This window comes from Tympanuchus pallidicinctus, unplaced genomic scaffold, assembly GCF_026119805.1.
Source record: "Tympanuchus pallidicinctus isolate F22 unplaced genomic scaffold, pur_lepc_1.0 scaffold7, whole genome shotgun sequence".
Classification (NCBI taxonomy): Eukaryota; Metazoa; Chordata; class Aves; order Galliformes; family Phasianidae; genus Tympanuchus; species Tympanuchus pallidicinctus.
In genome coordinates, this window is record NW_026294791.1 from 2,539,261 (window position 1) to 2,560,713 (window position 21,453).

The 21,453-nt window shown below is 41.1% G+C and overlaps 2 protein-coding genes across 5 annotated transcripts in view; one reads left to right on the forward strand and one right to left on the reverse strand.

The window, feature by feature from the left end:
• Window positions 1-303, reverse strand: part of PATJ (PATJ crumbs cell polarity complex component) — a 142,197-nt gene extending 141,894 nt beyond the window's left edge. Inside the window, exon 1 of the mRNA XM_052666802.1 lies at window positions 208-303. The gene's annotated coding sequence lies outside the window, so the exon portion shown is untranslated. The remainder of the gene's footprint in view (window positions 1-207) is intronic.
• TM2D1 (TM2 domain containing 1) lies at window positions 253-18,854 on the forward strand. Of its 4 annotated transcripts, none has more exons than XM_052666822.1 (7): window positions 253-395; window positions 999-1,072; window positions 2,696-2,804; window positions 6,961-7,052; window positions 10,319-10,392; window positions 11,567-11,685; window positions 17,641-18,854. In XM_052666822.1, exons 1-6 carry the CDS (start codon window positions 253-255, stop codon window positions 11,675-11,677), a joined length of 603 nt encoding a protein of 200 aa, XP_052522782.1. In that variant the 3' UTR covers window positions 11,678-11,685; window positions 17,641-18,854. The 4 variants fall into 4 exon arrangements, with proteins under 4 accessions (XP_052522782.1, XP_052522781.1, XP_052522780.1 ...); XM_052666821.1 differs by lacking the exon at window positions 17,641-18,854 and adding an exon at window positions 12,158-13,318; XM_052666820.1 differs by lacking the exon at window positions 17,641-18,854 and adding an exon at window positions 12,841-13,318.
• Window positions 18,855-21,453: the final 2,599 nt, after the last annotated feature.

Sequence of the window (21,453 nt, forward strand, 5' to 3'; positions counted from 1 at the left end):
CCAGCGCCATCTTTAGTACGGGCACGCTCCGTCCTCAGCGCTGAGCTGAAGTGCCTCGGGAGCCATGTTTGCTGAGTTCAACCCCTCAAAATGAACAAACAACATAAATAAAGAAATATCAAAGCAGCATCTTCAGCAACCCGAGACCTAAGCTCAGCTCCCCCCGTTCCGTCCCCCCCGAAGGCAGCGCTTCACCCCGCAGCGCACCCGCTCCTCCCCGCGGGTCAGCTGACGGCCGCCGCTCCTTCCATCATGGCCGCCCGGCTGCCGGCCGGCCCGGGGCGGCGGGGAGGCGAGCTGGAGGCCCTGTTCCTGCTTCTCCTGTGGCTCGCAGCCGCGGACGCAGCGGCGAGCCCGGAGCCGCCGCCCAAATGCGAGGAGCTGCGGCTGGGGCAATATCCTGAGCGCGGGCGGGGCGCGTTGCTATGGCGATGGGCCGGGGTGAGGGGCGGACGGGAGCGGGGTCAGAGCAACCCTGGACCCCTTGAGGAAGGGGTGGGAGGGAGCCGAGCGCTGTGCCACGCTTTTATCTGGGGCTGTTGTGCTGTGTGGCCGCGAGCAGGGTCGGGCTGTTTGTTTTTCAACGAAAAAATCCTATTGGATGAGGCACCCCCGTCCTCACTATCTTCTTATTTTTATGGTCAGGACGCTCAGCCCAGTGCCTCAGTTTGAAGCTACTCTGTATTGAAATAAGGCAGGAAATGAGGTCGGGGTGCTGCCCCAGCGCAGAGGCTGTGACAGATAAATGTTGTGGTTCCCTCAGGTCGTCCTGACTGCGGTGCTAATTAACGCGCAGCTTATGCAATATAGCGGTGTATTAAATTGGATTAGCAGATTTGCAGCATGGCGATGTGCTGTTCTATTGGGGGGATGGGGAAGAAGGGAAGCTGACATCAAGGTAGGTCTTAAATCCTCCAAGGTGAGAGAGGGAGGAATAAATGAGCGTTAAACCTGTTGGAGTGTTTGATATGAAAAATGTTTTCCTCAACTGCCTGAACATATATGTGTGATGAGCCTAAAATAGACAATAGCACACAGGAACCAATGAATTGCACAAATCACACGGCATATGGTAAGGATTTCTAACGTATATTGATGGTAATTGCATTTTCCAAGGAAGTACTCAATTCATGCATTCGTGTACCTGCTAGCTGAGCTTCTAAAACATGGAATCAGTAATGTCATTAGTATGAAAGCTTACGCATTTGCATACATTGGATGCTTTGCTGAAAGAATTACTCTGATCGGGGCGTTTGTAAGTGAGGTTTCTAATAAATTTCTTCAAAGTATGTTATATCCTCCAGGCTCCATTCTCCACTCCTGTGATAAGAACAAACCATCCCTGTCATACTCTGTTTTGCACACACTTATTAGAAGAACTGACAGAACAGGCTCAAAATCTTCACAATTTCTTTCAAGGAAAGATGGTGCCCTCCGTCATCAAGATTTTTTGGTGCCATGAGGCTCTGTTTTGAAAGCAGTTACATTTATTTTGATGTTCTTTGGCGTACAACAGAAACATGCTGAAATTGGTCCCTTAGTTTATTTCATATGTGTTCCTGATGATAAACAGCCAGTCAGTGAGCTGAACGTTCTGCAGTTTGATCAGATTGGTAGTTGTGTCTAACCAATTACCATATTACTGCATTTAAGACACCATATGTTTTCTTCAGAGAGGGGAAAGTTGCAAAATTAATTAACATGTTCTTTTCTATATCTGTATAGAATTTTTACAGATACAGCAGGCTTGGTTGTCCCCATATTATCTCAGTCGCTTCCTCTTACAGTGTTATCTGTGTAATAAAAAGTTAGTCATATAGCTCATCCTTGAACACTACTGCAGTCTATAAACATTTCTGGGTTTCATCATCCAAACCAGTAGGGGTTTAATTCAAAGCATCCAAACTCTACTTAATTTTTTTGGAATGCAATATGAGTAGATAATAAAAAATAATTAAAAAAAAAATCTAAATCCTTGTTTATTGGAAAATCCAGAAAGAAATGTTGAACCTGGCTAGCAGTTCTGTTGCAGCTAATCAGCAGGACTTGCAAGTACTGAAAGATGATAGAAAGTGTGTAAAGGACTGGATTTCTTTTCTTTTAAAACAACTCACTGAAACACTGAAGAGCATCAAATATTCCGGTAATACATTGCAGACTTTTAGCAGATGTCATTTTCTGCTATGCCTTCCACTTTGGCTCTTTTATAAATCAAGCCTCAGCGTAGAATAATGGAATAATTTGGGTTGAAAGAGACCTCAGGAAGTCATACAGTCCCACCTCCAGCTCAAAGCAGAATTGGCAATGAATTCAGAGAAGGCTGCTCAGGACTCTGTCCACTCCAGATCTTGGAAACCTCTAAGGATGGTGATTACACCATCTCTCTGGGCAGCTTGTTTCAATATTTGGCTGTTCTCATGATCCTTTTTCTCTATTAGATCTCCCATTGTCTCCTAATGCAGCAAAAATGGAAATGGCAACTGAATTGGCAGCAATTCGGTTTCTGTATTTTGTTTTGTGTTGTGCAAAAAGACAAGTTGGTCGTAGATCTTGCTTTAAAAAATTTTTTTACATAACATGCCTGTGTGTGCTCTGTATCAAAGCTGTTCTACGGTGTAATTTTGTGTCTTGCCAGAAAAATTCCACAATACCCAGTCAATAACTGCTTAATCTCAAATATTTTTTTTGTCCTCAGTTCAGTGCCTGCCAGCACCAAATATTACTTGCAGAGATTACCTGGGCATAGAAAAAGTCTTTACTGGTCAGGAAGTTGGATTTTACAAGCCTATTGCATGCCGCAATGTGTAAGTACGCCGTCGTTTTTTGTCATATTTTGCCTGTTTTGCATTGAAATTTTTCTAAAACGGTACAACGCCTTGACAGAGGGAAGAATATAGAATACTGTACACGTGTTGCCCAGTATTTCACCTCCAAATAAACATTAAAAGTAATAAAAGGATACAACATGTGTGTTTATAAGTAAATCTGTCTTTGTGTTGGACACTTTTTGTTTGTTTGTTTATGCTTGTGTCTTTGCTTTACTTTAGTACTTACTCTGGCAAAGTATTGCTACAAATTCTAAGGCTACATTTCACATATGCTTAAAATCAGCACAGCTGCTGAAAGGAGCTATCTGGGGACTCCTCTCCTTCCCTTTCCCTGAGGTACTCCACTGTATACTCAATCTGGGAAGTGATCTATGTTTGAACTAGTGTGGATCAGTTCCCCAGTCTGAGTCACAGTACAGTCACTTCAAGTGCTTGTGCCAGCAAGCAACTGGGATGAGGCTAAATCAAGGTAAGAAAGAGTGGATGAAGGAGGGCTGGAATGTGCTACACTGCTCAGCAGCCAGTTCGTGCTGATTTGAAGTGTGCCTGTAGCTGCAGCTTACGTTGTATGCCTGAATAATGGGGAGCTTTGGTCTTAAATTTCTTCTAGAGGAATTGCTCTCTAATTTTGAATAACCTTTGTATTTAATCAAGTCTTGCATGTTATTTAAGAGCCTGCTTCTGAAACTTGAAAACGGTGAACCTAGTATTTTTTCTGAAACACACTGAGCAACAGAAAGCTCAGGACACCAATAAATGTTCCAACTGGCCAGTGGTAATGATCAGCGAACACCTGTCAGCACCATTTGTTTCTCTTTTTTTTTTTAGTATATTTTTTTTTCAGATTCACACAGGAATCTTATTCTATTGTCCAGCTCTGAAATTTGTGGAAGTTACAACTCCAGTTGCAATGTTTGCTGTGTATTCACAGGGTTAGGGTTAGAATTTAACCCTGGTATTGCTCTAGTAGGCAGATAACTCTGATGGGGTACTGCTCAGTAATTTGTCTAACTCAGAAGGACAGCTCTGCCTCTTAGTTTCATAAATATTTTCTCTGCATATAGTCTTCTCAACAGTCAGAGCTCAGCAAATTGTAGAAAACATATTATTAAATCTAATCAAATTTAAATGCTAGCAAAATAGACTTCAGTCACGTTTTTGTCCAGAAGCAATTGTGTTTCAGTCCCATCTGCGAGGGGGACTGAGAATAAGATGAACTACACTCATTTAATAAAATTGGTTTTTTTTTTTTGTAAAAGCAATCTATGTAGGCAGGAAATGTGTTGTTCTTCTGATGTCTGTCACTTTACAGTGACTGTTGTTTGTAATAAAATAATCAGTGGTCCAACTATGAAAACAACTTGCTGTGGCTTTTCCAATCCTATGATTGTATGACAGACTTGGAAAAGGACCCTTTGTGGGCTTGCTGGAAATTCTAAGAAATTCAGCTGTAAATGTTGGAAGAGTTAAATAGACATGCCCTTGGTAAAGCTTCCAAACCAGGCAAAATTGGCAGCAAGATTAAAATGGCTATCCTTCATATGTATGTTTGTTTAAAAAGTCTAATTATTTCTCATTATACCAACCTTTTATAAGGTATTTTTACCTAAGTCTTAGAAACATTATTTTAAGCAGAATTCTCCAGCTTGATATTACAACGGCACGCTTTCACTTTCTGCTGCTTTTTGGAGATTTTCCAACATCTTATCTGAGATGTGATGAAAACTAGCTGTCTTCTGGCACAAATAACCGCACATCATTTAACCAGAAAATTGGTCTGAGAAGGCATCTTCCTACAGCAGGATCGTCCTAGTGTGAGGGCAGCAGGTTAATGTCTGTCCCTGGCTTTTGGAAGGGGCAGATGAGCATGCTGTCCTTGGCCAAAACCCTAATTTAGCAGCAGTTCTGGGATCCTGTTCTTTTTGAGCAAGACCATGAGTCTGTTTCAAGAGGATGTGTTCAAATTCAGTTGCTCATAGTATTTGTTCTTGGAAAAGCTTGTAATTAACAAATCAACTTGTTTCAAAGAAGTGGGAGCTGTGATTGATTTGATTTGGTTTTGATTTAATGTTTTGGAGGTAGATTTTTGCCAAATTCTGGAATTCCCCAAATTGGCACACTTATCATTTATTGCATTTAATATGTTCAACCCCTGATTACTCAAAATATATATTGTTCAAGTTTTAGTGTTCCAAGCAAGAAGCCCTTAGAGCGGGAGGCTGTGCAAGTCCTGAAGTTGAGTGTGGGCAGGCCTTGCAGCAGTGCTAAGAGGTGTTGAAAGAGCACAGAAAACACCGTCACATGTAGCAGCCCCATGTGTAGTATCAACTGGTATGAAGAGCAGGAAGAGAAGTTTTTGAATAGAAACTGGGAGAAACATACGGAGAAAGACTGAATAGGCCAATAAATAAGAAAAATTGGAAAAGCAACTGGGAAGGAATTGTATTTTTACCAATTGCAGAAGTTGCTTTAGATTAATGGGAAGTTTTCTTTTCTTACTTGCTGCATTAGTCTTCGGCACATATTTTTATCTGAAAGAATGAATAAGAAAGGATATACAAGAGTGGATTCACCCTTGCTAACAGCATCTACATGCTTCCACTTCCTGGTAGATTTCTTCTGCCCTTCAATTTTGTTGCTGAGGTGCAGATTGGTCTCCTGTTCAAAGCATCTCAGTGCAGCGTTGATGCTAAGTTTGCTTCATTGCTGTTTCTGATCAGGAGCATCTAAAAGTGTGTTCCCACCTTTTATGCTAGAGTTCTATGTACTGGTGTCCTTGGATGACTTCTTGACGCATCTCAGTTGATAAACATTTTCCAAGTTTACCTTAACTTTTAAGTAAAACAAGTAGTGTGCTTTACAGTGGAAACAGGACAGTTCTAAAGATGGTCACATACATTACATTGGGTTCCAGAAATGCGCAGTATGTCCCATGTTGCTAATAAGCACTAAATAACAAATATTGAGGTAGGAGTCATCATTTAATCACTTAATGTTGCCATTAAGTTTTAAAGTCAGTAAATCTAGATAATAAGCAAAAATGTAGATCTTTATTTGGCATTGAAAGTGCTTAATAAAGGTGCTTGGACCATTCTCAGCTACTGCCTTTTGTGAAACTCTTATGTTTTATTCAACTGTCAACCAAGAGTTTAATTTGGGCTTATTAAGTAATTGCTGGCACATATTAATGCACATATCAGAACAGTAAATTGTTGGATTTTTTAAAGTGCTAATTACATTTGGGTTTCTGCTCTTTTCAGAGGGTAGCTTTTCGCCAATGCAGCAGAGGATGGTTTTAGTACCGATAGCCGTACATTTCTGGCTTGCCTATTAGCATAAAGTTCACATCAGCAGTGACTGAAAATTGCAAATGGTTCGGTGGCCACATCACTCCAGCTGTGGGCGAGAACGGTGCCAATTAGTGTGGATCTCAGGAAGCCTGTTGTATCTGTGTGTTCGCTGTGACTGGCCGTGGGATGCGTAGCTTCAAGGTGTCTATCTGCCACTGACATCCTCGTACAGTTCGCAGTCCTTTTCATTTGTCAGAGCGCGTGCCATTTACTGCCCTTAGTGTGTAGTACGTGAATAGCTGCACGTCTCACCCTTTTTGTTGAATCCTTCCTGCGGCTTCTTCAGCCCGTGGCCATGGTTCGTTTCTCCTTCAGATCTCATCGCAATTACTGTCTCTGCTGACATCTCACCTGTCTACCCCGTTCCTCTCTATTTGGCTGGATGTGAGGCTAATGCCTACAGACAGTGTGCGTACACCTCTTAGCTTTCCGGTGTTGTCTCAATAGGGCTGACCTATTAGAAAATGCTCTGTAAAACTGGGAATGTATCAGCAACTGAATTATGTCTTTCTTGACAAGAAATGATGATTTAGTTCCAGAATAACGATCAAAAGAATCAGTATTCTGCAAGAGTATTCTAGAATTGGGAAAGCCGAGGTTGCTTTATGGAGGATGCCTGTGAAGTTTGAAAGCTTAACATCAATTCTGTCTTTGTTAATTTAAGATAAATAACAAATATGACTTGAATTATTTTAACCGAAGCAGCAAATGAGTCACTATTTAATTTTCAAAAATAGGAGTGCATATATTTTCCAGTCTACATTTCTTGTTTCTTTTGGCAGTAATGGATACTCTTACAAAGTGGCAGTGGCTCTGTCCTTATTCCTTGGATGGTTGGGAGCAGATAGATTTTATCTAGGCTATCCTGCCTTAGGTAAGTTTATTTCTTATTTTTACTTTGAGGTGAAGCTTATTGTAATGACTGAGTTGTTTGTGTGAATATATATTTTGAATAAAAAGTGCTGGCTGTCGTAGTTTTGGTATTTACATCTAGAAGCTTTTCTTCATTTTCGAATAAGATAAAATCCTGGGTTATTATGCCTCTGCTTCCTATCCTGTTGGAGTCAGTGATGACAAATGGATATATAGCTGTCCAGCAGACAAAACCTTCACAAGCAGACATGATTATTGCCATTTGTTCTGCTTTATGCTGGTATTTAACTCTGCGTTCTCTGTCAGCCAGTGGAACAGAAGTCATTTTGGCTGATGTGCCAGCTACTTAAATGGTGCTTTGTTCTAACAGGTAAATAGGGGACAAACTTTATGGTAAACCCAGGGTTTGGGGATATAGAATTTATTCTGGCAAGTGCTATTGCCAAGATGGCGCATGGTATTAGTAGTAGCTCTGCAGAAGCTGGGACCTTTAATAGGAGCTGCCTCTTCTTACAGCTTTTAGGACCTGATTCCCAGGGAGATGGTGCCAGTGGCTTTTAAATAACGTGGGGACTTCAGTGTGTTAGAATTACTTTCGTTGTCTTGGATTTTCTCTGTTTCTGAGCCAGACAAATGGAGTAAATTTAAGTCTAGATAGCATGGAGCAGTGAATTGGAAAAGCTGGACATGTTACTGTCCTTTCAGCTGGGAGTTTTGAGTTTCTGCCCGTCAAATAGAAATCCTTGTTTTGTTTTGTTTTGTTTTCCGTCTGGTTAATCTCACGTTCACATCTGTGTCTTTTTTCCTTGAGATTCCATAATTAGCTCTGATTTTGTCCATCTGTTTCTTAAGAAGATATTTTGGGAGTTGCTCAGGTGCACATTTTTGTTGTATCATTGGATTTGGAATAATATTTTGCAGTATTTATTTTGCAGTATATTGCAATGCAGTAAATGGAAATATTCTGCTCCTATATAAGAGTTCTGTATGGCTCATGCTTACTAACCCCACAGGAATATACTGTAGCCAGTATTCAAAAGACTTAAAATTAAACTCCTCTAAAGACAAAAGTTTGTCTTTTAAAAGCCAAACAAGAAAAATTCAACAGTAGAAAAGAAAAATAAAATCAGTAAATTGGACTCCTTCATGGTGGCACGTTATTTTTTTAGGGCATCCATACCTTAGCAAAAATGATAAAGAAAAGGATTAGCATTTAAATATTTTGTGCAAACATAATGAAGTGTGTAAACTTGCCTTTTTCCCCCTCCTCGTATCTTAAAGAGAGCACAAATACAAGCAAGCTACTGAATGTGAAGAAATAGGAAGGCAACTCTTCCTCTCCCACACACTGTGAACTAAACATGAGTTATTACCACCTAAGACTGCTGTTTTTACCCCCATGCTTTGGAGCAGGTTATTTTCTCAGTGTGACCTGCCAGTGGGCAGGGAAAAAAAATCAACTTTACCCCGCGCTCCAGAAACCTGTGCCACATTCAGAAATAGTACTTCTGCATCCAGTAACAGAACACTGGGTGGCTCACCAGGATGCAGACAGTTCCTTGAGTGAACTGGAGCCACTGCTGGAACTGGCATGGTAAGGGAACTGCTGGGCTCCTAAGAGGTGAGCTGACAGCGAGCTCTGGGACTGCAGCTGGAGAGAAATGGCATAGTGAGAGTCACAAAGAAATATTTCAGTGGTGAGGTAGTAACAGAGTAAATGTGGTCACCGAGGATTTGATAGTATTTAATCATGTTAACCGCTCTTTCCTAGGGCTAGTTATTTTTTTTTGGTGGCTGTGTCCCTTCTGTTTTGTTATGTAACGTTTGCACTGATACCAGGCAAACCATATCTGACCACAGCAAATCTCACCCATCAGTTTCTGGGGATGAGTTGTTTTAGCCTGAGTTTTTGCACGTTTAAGTGGCACAACTTCAGCTGTAATACGCAGGGTGGGCTTTTCTTTTAATCAGCTGGAAGACCGTCCTGCTATTCAACCTCTTGGTCATTAGATGTATTTTCTCTGTTCTCTCTGACTACACTGTCATTCCATGGAATGATGATAAACTGTCTCGCTAAAGTTTATAAATCAGCTCTTTTCATCTTGTCAGCGATGGGAGCTGTCTCCAGACGGAGGGATGCTCTTCCCACAGTGTGCAAGCCGCTACTCCCCCACTCTTCTCCATGTGGAGCCTCAGAAACAGGGCATGGGGGAGAGGAGGTGGTGTGCTGGGCAGATGGCTGCTTCCAAGGGAGAGGGGAGCTCAGAGGAGGAGGCAGAGGTCAGGAGACCTTCAGGCGTCAGACTGAGAGCTGGCTGGGGAAAACTGGTGTGTTTTCTCACTAATGTCAGGCATTAGCAGCACAGCACGACTTGTTGGTGGGCAAGAAGTGCCACAGGATACTACCTGTGTGCTGTTATCAGCATGCTTGTTCCTCGTCTCAGAGGCGTGCTGGTCTCTGGAAGTACAGTGAGGATGCAGTAAAGAGACAAATGTCTTCTTGTTTTCAAAATAACGTAGATGTTTGCTTAGCTCAGCAACTATCAACTTGTAATATCTATAGTACTCTTCGTATTATATTGATGGTACAAGAAACTACTGATATTAAAAAAAAGTAAAAAAAAATAAGTCAATCTTGTTCTGAACACACTTTCCAAAAGTTGTCCGCCTCTCAATGAAACATTTATTTGCTAGTTGCTATTCCCATATATTTTCTATGAATCTTTCATTTATTTGTATAAAAGCCCCCCACCCTTTTTGGAATACTGATTAAAAAGAAGTGTTTCTGTTTATGTACATGTATATATATTCAAAATAAATTCATACTTCAGCAAAACTACAGGAGTGATACTAAAACGATTTTCTGAAGTAGCATGTTCTCTAAGTCAAATCACTATATGCTCCAACTCACAATGGAGAGTCTCCCTCTATTCTATTCATAAGTAAATTTTGTAGCCCAACTTGGGATTTTCTTCTCTCTGTTTGCAAATAAATGAAATTTTCCAGTATCTTGATTATCAACTTTTCACTTGTTCAAGGATAGATATCGGTTTGAAAGAACATTACTTCAGTCTCTCAAGTGCATTCAGGATGCATGTTCAGATGGTGTTTCCCCTGATAATTAAAGATATTTGACTTCAGTTCTAAATACATATATATATATCTAATATATATATGGTGGAGGGTTGGGGTGTGATTGCAACCAGCAGCATGCAGACTTCATAAACACTGGTAAAGCTACTGTTAAATTTTATTTTCTTTTTTTAGGTTTGTTAAAGTTCTGCACTGTAGGATTTTGTGGAATTGGTAGCTTAATTGATTTCATACTTATTTCAATGCAGGTAAGCAGTGCTTTCAAAGCAAGATACAAATCTGTGTTTGCTAAATTTTTGACTACTAATTCCTTGTTAGCATTTTAACCTAATAACTCTTGTGTATTGAAAAATCAAGGCATTTCTTGTGGCTCTGTTTCCAGCTTGATGCTGTAGAACACAGGGGCAAAAGGTATTTATTGTTTGTATTAAAATGAGAAAATGAACTGTCTTTAAATACTTAGAAAGAATAGCTCGGAATCTGTAGCACCATAAATTCAGTGTCAGAACCTCTGAGCTCTTTTTGTGACACCTGAGAGGTGTCCTGGTGTTCCCAGAGTCGCGAAGCTCTGCATTTACATTGCTTTGTCACCTGGGATGTTTAGGCAGCATGCACTTGAGAAGACATTGCCCATTTCTTCCTGCCTCTTCAAACTGAAGTCCCACATCACCAGAGAGCTGCTGCTGCTGTAGGATTCCTGATGGTTAAATTCCCAGCTGGGGTGACATGTTGTGACATCATAAAATTGCCAAATTGTCTTATTTTACAGTGCATCCATTGAGCACAAATTATGCATCGCCTATCGTGAACTCAAAAAACATTGAGGATACAGAAGTTATTTATATGGGCAAATAGAAAAATGTTTAACTTTTGAAATATGTGTATCCTCAATTTTCTTTCTTTACTATCAATGTGTTTTGCCTCATGGCTTACTGACACAGAGAGCATCTTTCATCTCTCCTTATTCATCTCCCTGGTGACTCTCCATCAGTTTAGCATTTCCAGAACAAAAACACCGTGATCTTCTCTCCATTTCTCTGTTGCTTACCTGTGCAGTATTTCAAATACTCTTGTCATCAGCCTAATTCTCTCCTACCTGCCTGCCTTTGTTCAAGAAAAGTGGTTTGGGACCCACTCATTTGTAAGCCTGATTTTGTGACTCAAATCCTCATCAGCTTAACCTAGCAGCAGTGCCCAGCTATATAATTTGGTCGATTAGAAACCCCAGGGAAATGTTCCTCCTGAGACAGCGCTCACTAAAATAGTTAAACTACGGCATAACTTCAAAATAAATCTAGTTTCTGTTTGGGTAATTAAGCATGACTAATTTTATGATGGGAAAATTAGCAATAATTGAGACATTAGCACAAAGCGTATATTTCACTTTATATTGAAAAGTCTTGGGTTTTTTTTCTCTTGTAGATTGTTGGACCTTCTGATGGCTCTAGTTACATTATAGATTACTATGGAGCGAGGCTCACACGGCTCACTATTACCAACACGACGTTCAGGAAGATGCAGACCTACCCTTAACCCTGGCAGTAAGTGTCACATGCAGAAGCGTGCTTTAGTTTTACAGAAGGATCTAGTCGTCCATTGGAATTGCTGGTGACTTATTAATTACACTTCATCAGAACTGATTAGACATATGTTGAATAAAGATGATAAAATACGAAAATTCATCAAGTGCATGAGATTACCACAAAGGAGCCAGGTTTCTTTGACTGCTCTGTTTCTGTGAGCACACAGTTTGTGGTGAGGTTGTACAGTTATGAAATAAGCAGGCTTTTGCTATTTGCACAATGTTATTCCATGCCTCGGCATAATTTACCGGGTTGAAGGGAGGGAAGGAGGTAGTTCTGAAGAACTACATTGGTCTTCAGTGCACTGAAACCAGTGTGAGTTTTAGCATGAATGGGCCAGGAAGGCACTTGGATCTGTCTTCAGAACTGTGTGCATCACAGTTTGGAAATGAACCAAAACCACAGATGGCCTTTCTTTCTATCCTGTTAGGTGAAGTCCAGGTGGCCCTGAAACTTGTGCTGGCATAGCATGTGAAATCCTTTTAACTGAAACAATTCTGTAAAGTTTGAAGACAAATTTGGGGCAAGCTGTACAATTTGATCAATGCTAATCAGCAGTAGAAACATGTCTACTTAAAAAATAGTACCATGGGTGACAAAATAGAAAGGTGACCATTGGGTACACTGAGGTTAGAATACCATATAGCTGTTATGGTTATTCTGATTTATTTTTTTTTTTAACTAATATTTTTCCCTCCTCTCTTGCAACTACCCATAGTAAGATACATACTTCCTTTTTTTTCCTGAAAAGAAACCTATGCACCTGTTTTACAGATACAGAATGTCCAAAAAGTGAATTCTTTGTTTGAATAAAGCCCTTAGAAGGTTCTTCTTTTTAATCAGTTGTGTTTCTGTGAAATAAATCCTGTGTCCTTCAAAGCATTTTGACCAAATTCTTTGGGATAGCCAAGATTTACGTGGATGTTTCTTCAAAGAAAAACGTATACACAGAGACAGAAAACGTGTCAACAGAATCTTGATGCTATTTGACCAATTTTAAACATTCCCTTCACCTTCTTATGAAAACCAGCAGTAACTGAATGACACATCCACGCTATATAAACTTCAGTGTAGATTTCCTTCAGTAATTTGGGCTATCCTTTTGCTTTTCAGATGAAACTTTCGAAACGTTGTTAGTGTCTGCAACCAATATTTTACAAAAATTAGATGCCTGAATTGATTTTTCAATGCACAATTGTTAGTCTCTTTCAAACCTACATTAAGACTTGGTGCACAGGAAGCTTTGTAAAAGAAAAATCCTGTTTTGCTTTCCAAATCAGTGAAACCTGACGTATGATGTAATGAGAATCAACCACACACAACACTTTGTACTTAACATTAATTCTTTCCTTCACATGAAAAGACATAACTTTGGAATTCTTGCTAACACACTCTACTTGTGGGTTCAAAGAGACAAGAATACTCCATTAGATTCGTTCACCTGCCTGACACTTGTTGCATCTCCTCTTTGTCTTTCACCAAATGCTCTTTATGCGTGTCAGCTTCAGTTTCTGAAATGAGCACTTTCAAAACCAGACAGGAAGTAGATGGAAAATAAATGCTGGAATCAAATAAAATCCCGTGGCTCATATCATCCTGTGACTTGTCTGCTTTTTGTTTTCTAACGCTGCAGCTGATAATATAGCTCTGAAAATAGCACAATACTACATACAATTCAATTTGAAAAAAAAAAGATCTCGGGGAACTCATCTCACAAGATTTCATTTTAAAATGGATCTCCATATGTACAAGCAGCAGAGGGCTCGACTTGGTGACTGCAGCAGTCCATCTTGTGCTTCATTATTTTTGAAAGAATGCGGGGACCATTTTGTGTGAATCAGATGAAAATATGATTAGTTAAGAGGTCTGTCAGATAGATTGTTACTCCCAGAAATAAAGTGGTCAGCAGAAGGAAAGATCAGTTATTCTAAGCTAATTTACAGTCTTTTTGTAGAAACAGAAGATTCATCCAGAACCAATCCAAAGAATAAAAAAAAGCCACTGTGGGATTCTTTCATCCCAATCCTCCATTTGCGATGTCTCACAATGCCTCCCGAGTTCTCAGGACCGCACTGTTCTGTCATAGCAGCAAGACAGAAGTGTGACCAGATAGAACGGCATTTGAGCATTAGCACAAGGTTTTTCTCTTCTCTTTAGATGATGGCATTCCACATCATCCTCTTCCCAAACTGACAACTTTCCACTTCTTCCATAACCCTCTCCATTTTCTGCAGTGTCTTGTAGAAATTAATGTCACGGATGACGTAACCTTTGCAGCTTGTATAGGACATGACTGAAGTTATGTTCTATATCTGAACACACGTGCTGGGTTGAACAGCTGAAGTTTAGAGAGGGTTAACTGAGTAAGTAGATAAGTACTGCAGGGCCAGTACAGAGTTAGTGAGGTCTTTGTTTTCATCTTGTAATTGTCAGATACGGCACGTTTACCATAAGGACTGTGAAAAGTGTGATGCAAGATGTAAAGCTGTCCCACTGTGTTAATAATAAATTGGCTACGGTAATATTTACCAAAACGTCTGTCCTATGATGATTTTCTGTGTTGCTGTCTGCTTTAGCATTCACCTGTCAATCAACTTGTCCATCTTAGCATTTCTGTAGTTCTGATGGCTCCTACTGCACTGGAATAATCTTCTCCCTTGTTTGTAGCTTTTTCTCAAAAACAGTTGAAAAGCAATAGAAGCAATTAAACAATGTACTGTGTCATCCTCCTGCCTTGTTTCCAGAAAAATGATATGTTTGCCTTGCAGATGCTCAGGAGATCTTTCAAGAACCCCAAAAGACAGAAGTATTATTCTCTATCTTAGGCATTAAAAAAAAAAAAAATAAAGAGTTTAAAAAAAGAATTTGAAGTGCCTCACATTTAAAAGCCTATGCAAAGTTAAGACACTGCAGAACGAAGCCAGGAAGTAAATAATTAAATCAAGATCTTCCCAAAGTAACAGGGCAGTTCAGTCATTGCAGAGAGGACTTTTTTTTTTCCTCCCCAATCTACATTTTAGAGTTTTCTGCAATACACTTGACCATGATGTGAAAGGGCAGGAGCCCATAGGAACATCTGGCTTTGGACACCCTGCCTTCACTCACACTGTACAAGTGGCTGCACTTAGGTGTGCCCACACAATTCAATTGCTGTGGATTGTGCTTGTTCTATGAGACCAACCTGCATATCTTTAGCCTGAGTAGAAAGCACGTTTTCAAAAGACTGTTTTAGAAGTTCTCTGACTAGTTTTCCCTCCAGCCATTTAAATCAAGACCATGCTACAACAACTTCTTGTGACAGCATGTTGTTATCTTAACTGTTTCCCTCTGTACCACCACCCACTGCTTACTACATGAAGATATCACTTCTGCCTTCAGGACGTGATAGCACCTTAAATGTTAGGGTTTATTATGTTTCCAAAGATGGATTACCAGTGTGTCTGCCAGTAAAACTTCTCAGCTCCACAGGAAAGTCTTTGTGTTTGAAATGCTCCGTTAGAATTTTTTTGGAGAACATCTGTTGTCACCCCATCAAGAATTGTTTCCTTTGTTCCTCAGGAGTATATTCAGTTATATTTGCTTACACAGCGATGTCTATTCAGTCTCCTCGCATCTCTTCTCAGCACTGTTTTTTTTTTTATTATTTTATTTTTAGATTCATTAGGTGTTTAGTCCATTTCTGCACTGAGAGCCATCCCTGCTGCTTGCTGTGCAGTTTTCAAACCAGTTTCCTCCAGAAAATGATGTTGAATGCAATAAAGTTGGGTTGGGGGCTTAAGCGCCCCATTGGGGAAAGGGCCTGGTTTCACTAGCAGCCATTACAGGACTGTCACCAATTGTGATTGCCTTTTACTTCACTGATACATAAGGTAAAGTCTTTCAAACTAAGGGTAGTCTCAGCTCTAACTGCTTTGTCATTTTCCTCATTATAGAATATATTATACAGCTTCTTTAAAAGAATGCATTTTAATTCATTTAAATAACATTTTTTAACCAGCTACTACTTTCTGGGTTCAAACTTTTTCAACCTCAACCAAGAGGTGAAATATGACAGATTGAATTCACTGCCTGAATCTGGGGAGAAAAGTCTTGCTCAGGTATTTTGCTGGGCTGAATTTTGATCAAGACTCCTCCAGCTTGCTTCCTCTCAATTCATCTGTGTTACTCAGGGAACCTTCCTAATTTCTGTGAGGTATACAAGAAAATTTCCTAAGCACTGAGGGTGTAAGTTGCTGATAATTGATACAGGACTGCAACATCCTATGTATGGCAGCTTAATTTTCTCACCTCAAAGCTGCTTTTCTTTGTCCACACGTCAGCTGTTTGTTGATCTATTGGCTGGTTTGGGACATCCTTCCACGAGTTCTCAAGAAGCTCCACAAGGACTTGGACTCTTCAGAGCTGAATCAAAACCATAGAAATAACACGGCATCAGGTTAGGGAATCTTTTATCTGTATGAAGCAAAGACACACTGGGGAGGAATCAATGTCTCAACAAGGGTGTTGTAGGCTTAGTTTTGGCAGAAAGTATGTCTGAAATTTAAAATCGTGTTGTCTCTTTGCCTTCTGCTTCCTGAAGGTGGAGCCAAACCCCCTATCAGATCTCCAAATCTCCTGAAGATTTTCTTTACCGTACAGCAAAGACAGCACTCCTGTATTTTTCCTTGCTCAACAGAGAAAACTGGAAAGAGGATGTGAGGATTGCAGCTGGCCAAGAAGTGTTTTGGTCTCTCTAGACCTAAGAAAAAGAGAGGAAATATAAAAATACAGGGGCATTCTCAGTGCTGTTTGCAGCACGGTGATGAAGGTGTAGTTCCAGAAACTTCCAAGAAAACAAACTGTTTTGGAAATACAACTTTCCTCAAGCGTGTGCGCCTTGCTTTACCCAGGATTTCGGATTCTTTGTCGTTCATTATACCTCCACCATACTCATACTCTGATAATTCTCCATTATACATATGAATGGCTGCTTTGAAGACTGCAGTGCTCTCCTAAAAGCGCACTTCTTGGGCTCTGCAGATGCGTATGACACAGCAGAATTCTAGGCCATATAAAAATTATCAAGATCAGTTTCCATTACTGTAATTACTATATAAATCCTATCTTTAAGAGGCTTAGAACAGGCCTATTTCACCTTGATTTGAGCTGAGACCCAGACCGAGTTTGATAAGTTGAACACTGAATTCTTTCCCCTCCCCTCCCCCCCTTTTTTTTTTTTGTCCTTTCTCTGCAGCATCATAACTTAGTTTAGAGTGGAAGGGGGAGGGAGAAGGGTTCCAATGCATCCTCCTGCACTCTGTCTCAGACAAGGTGCTTGTAGTTGTGCAGTATACCTATCCCAGCCAATAGCATGGCTGAATGAAATGTTACCTCCAAAAAGTATCTTGGAACCCACGGCTGCTTTTCTTACACAGCTGTACTGCAGAGCATGAGTGCAAGATGTCTTGGAGGCAGATGATCCACAGAGCGCAGTCAGAAGCTCTTGGGTAAAGCGTGTGATTCTACCCTCTTTGGAGGTCTCTCGCAATAATTCCCATCTTTTATGGCATTTGCACCAGCTCAGCTGAAACTGAGGTTCTGCCTGCCCTCTCTTCTCTTTTGTGTGGCCGAGATGCCCTGGGGTGGGGGAAGAGCTGCTCTGCCTCCAGCTGCCATTCAGGCCAAATTATTCAGAGCTAGGAGGCCAGCAGATACCATCTGCAGGGGCTGTGGTTACCCTGCCCTATCACTTAGGCATGCCAGGCCGTTAGGTGAGGCCAGAGAGCAGCTTTGATATGGATGGCCATAACTCGCTCAGCATAAAGCCTAGCACAAGGTTCCTCACTGCGAACCTGTTCTGTGGCGGGTGTTTTGCCCCCAGTCAGGAGAGTAGTAGGAATTAAATTATTAACGTATTCTGTTTCCTTTACGCAGAATTTTCTTCAAAGTTCCTTGGATTTACTGTGGGGAAAAACATAGCAGAAACATGTAAGAGGAGATCACTGACTGCAAAGAACAGAGCATTCACCTTGAGCCCAAAGAGACTGCCCGACATATGGATTGTGTTGGCAGAGGCAGGAGCCCAGGGAATGCAGAGGTGGGGGGTAATTTTTAGGGCTTTCGTTCCATGGTCCCATTGATTATAACCCTATTAAGAGGATGATGCATGCGACTTTTAAGTTATTTTGTTAACTAAGTGTAAGCAATGGATGTGTCATGCTAACAAACATAATTGCTGGTGTGTCTAATACAGTATGAAAGTACAGTATAGTGAATTTAAAAGGTTGTGGTAATCTAAGAATGTTAAAAGGGAAATGTGTGCCTGGGGGGCGTGGGGGCTGGGGAGAAAAACGACTTACTTGACATTCACTGTCTTCCTCCCAGCTCCTTCACTAAAGTAGGAACAGAATCGGAACAAAAAAATGTTTGTTTTACAGCTGTACCAAGTTACGGCGTGGACTCGTGCTCCCCCCTCCTCTCCCACTTGCATCAAGTACATCCTGTACTTTTGGCAACATGTTGACTGGATATTTAAAAGCTGTGAACTGTTCTGAAAGTTTCACATACTGGGTTATGGGCCATGTGTGTTTGATCAAAATTCAATTACTGCACTGTACCATGCTTGGAAACCTATCATCCCAAGTTATGAAGTATGACGAAATAGGCTAATCTAATTGGTTCAGTATGGGAGCAGTATCAACCAAGCTTGTTATGATAAATAGCTTCCTGTGTTAAAGGTTCTCTAGAGCTTAAGTATCTTGGCTCACCTCCCTCTACAAAATAAGAATAGTGTTCCCTGGGAACAGTTACATCACTGTCCCTCTTCTACATTCACAATTAAAGGTTTGTGGATTTTTTTTTTCATCTTGCTGCTCCTTGAATAGATAAACTGCGGCCATCTATCCCATTCCCCACTTCCATCTCTTTCTCCTTCCCTCACATCAGGTCACTCTGTGCTTGCTGTGAGTCTACACGTTCCGTTGCAGGGGCAGCAAGCTTGGCCAGGATGCCACATCCCTCCTTGGAGCTGGGATGTCAGTATATGTGACGTGCACATTCACATGAAGGCTTGGAATTTTGACGTCAAGTTAATGGTGGAAGCACTTCAATCTTTCTAAGCATCTAATAAAAGAACTTTGTTGAGTGAAGTTCATGCCTGTGGATGTGCTGTTATCTTCTTAAAACTGGAATTTCAGTTCATCATTAACTAACACAAATCCGGTCTGCAAGTGCTGGATTATGGCTAGGGAAAGACTATGTTCTAAGCCTGGATTTGTAGGCACTAAATTTGTCACTAAGACAATGAGCTGTCTCCCACAAGATGATAGCAGCTTTGTGATGTTATCTGGCCCATCCTCGACCAGCAGTACTTAGCTGGGATTTTGATGTCACAGGGACAGCGTCGAGGGAAAAAACATGGAAAAGTGGCTCCTAATGCTCTGGCTGCCCAATTTTTTCCTTCCTGAGCCACACCCCTGCATGTCTCTTCTAATTCAGAAATCCCCCTCAGGCAAAATAATTGTGCAATGACCATTTTACAAAGGCAGAATATGGGCCCGGTCTTGCAAGTGCCTCTGACTTCGTGGAAATTTCTCCCAAGAATAAAGTTATTCACATACTTAAGAGCTGATAGAATGAGCCCTTATGTGAGTCTTCGTATTAGCCCCAAGACTGCCTAATACCTGGATTAAGCCTGTACGGTGATTAATGCCTGTTTACTATATCTGTTATCCCACTGCATTTTGCTCTTCAGCCTTGATTAAGCCCTTTGCTTTACCATTTAAAACGTCCTGCTTAACCTTCTGCTTACAAACGCACATAGTGCTGAGCTCTGCATTTTTAACTAGCACAAGTTCTACCATAAATAATAGCATTTAATTTTAAAGTGCAGCAGCCACAGTCACCACTTGATCAAATGACAAAGAACAGCAACAGCAAACCAGAGAGCGCGGAATTTTTCACAACAAATATCTGCATTCACGTAAGGGAAAAAAAATGCACCTTCCTGCTTCTGATTAGCACTTTCTGTGCAGTCCTTTATCGTGTGTGTTTATAAAAAAAATATTATCAGGAATCTAAACACTGACTCTCTGTGATTTCCCCAAACATCTTTTGAAGGAGATAAACTAGATTAATCTCTCCTTACAAAGTTCCCACAAGCAAGCTCACAGACACAGTAGCTTTACCTTCAAAAATAGAATGTGACTGTAGGCACTTATGCTAATCTCTTTTTTGGCAAATCAGCTTTTTTGTATTGAATCTTGCTTGATTGAATAGTACTGGAGCTGCCAGAGTAAATGCTATTATCAATGTACAGTAATTAAGGAAATAGTCCTTGTCACTCCAACAGTGCCCAGGCAGTGCCTTCTGTAATAAATGATAAAGAAATCTTTTCAAGATTTCTGTAGACAGGGGAGCAAGGGTGCTCTCGACATGCAGCAAAGCCATGCGATGTTGAGTTGCAGGTAATGGGGTACCCATAAATGCCTGTGGAGCTCATGTTAAATGCATGTGTGGCACTAAGCATCTAAGGAGCTGCTCGGCACCAAAACACGTAATTGTTTAATTTGTCGTGTAATTTCCTGACTCAGGGCAGTTGAGCATCTCTCAGTCCCCACCCTTAAAATATGTGCGAGAGGGAGCGGGGGGAGACCCTTCCATCAGTCAGAACTTCAAAGATCCTCTCCCCCTTCAGGCAGCAGCCTGCACAAATGATAAACCTTGCTGTAAGATCAGCAGAGCTGGGCTCTGCCAAATCCATTTGGGGAGAGAATCTCAGTGAAAAGAACTTGTCATTCCTTCCCCCACCCTTCCGTTTCACTTGAAACTTTGCAGCCCAGAAGTGCTGTGGTGGATTGCAGCTCCAGCAGCACTGAGGGGAGACATTCCCCAAGGGGAGAGGAGAAAAAAGCCTCTGGACATCTTCTGTGTTATCACACGTACCAAGACATGCAAAACACAGCGAAGTAGGGCAGACCTGAAGCAGGTATCTGACCTGCAGCGCTGGAGCTCTCAGCTGTAGCCCCACATCGAGATCATTGCAGTAAATGCTGTGGCCTGAGACATGCTGAGCTCTGCAGTTGGTAGCAAAGATCTCTGTCTGCCAAAGGTACATGCAGAAGATATGTTGCTTAACGAGCAGTAAATAACAAGGGGAGGTATTTAATCAAGTGTGCTGGGAAATATTGCTCTCGCAAAACGATGTGCATGTCACAGATGCAGCGAATGCTCCCAGGGTCAGATGGGAAGGGCAAAGGACCAGGAAGTGGGGCTGCTGAGCTTCATCCCCGTGCTTGCAGGACTCGTGTAGAAGGATTCTGGCTGCAACGCTCCTTTTTTCTGCAGCCTATGTCTTATCTGAACTCTGCATAAGAGTTTTCATATTTCATAAATCTGTCAGTTTTGCTTGGGAGTCAGCTAGGAGGATTTTAGCATTCCCCACGACGCTCCATTCTAATGCAGTGACATTCTGAAGGCTGGGCATCGTAACCTCTCCATTACATCTTTGACACAATGAAGCGTCTCCTAAATAAAATAATTCAGAGAGATTGATCCGGTGAACTTCAGGGTGCATCTTTTCAATTATTTTTTTTTTAAAGATGGAAGTGTTTTATGCATATTGAGCGTGGGCTTCGTGGGAATGGGAGGGAATGCCGAAAGCCGACTCATGATTTCAGCACGGCCGCAAACTTAGCGCCGCTGTTTCCAGGCCTCTTCTCTGTTGTATGTAAAACATTAATGTTCTAC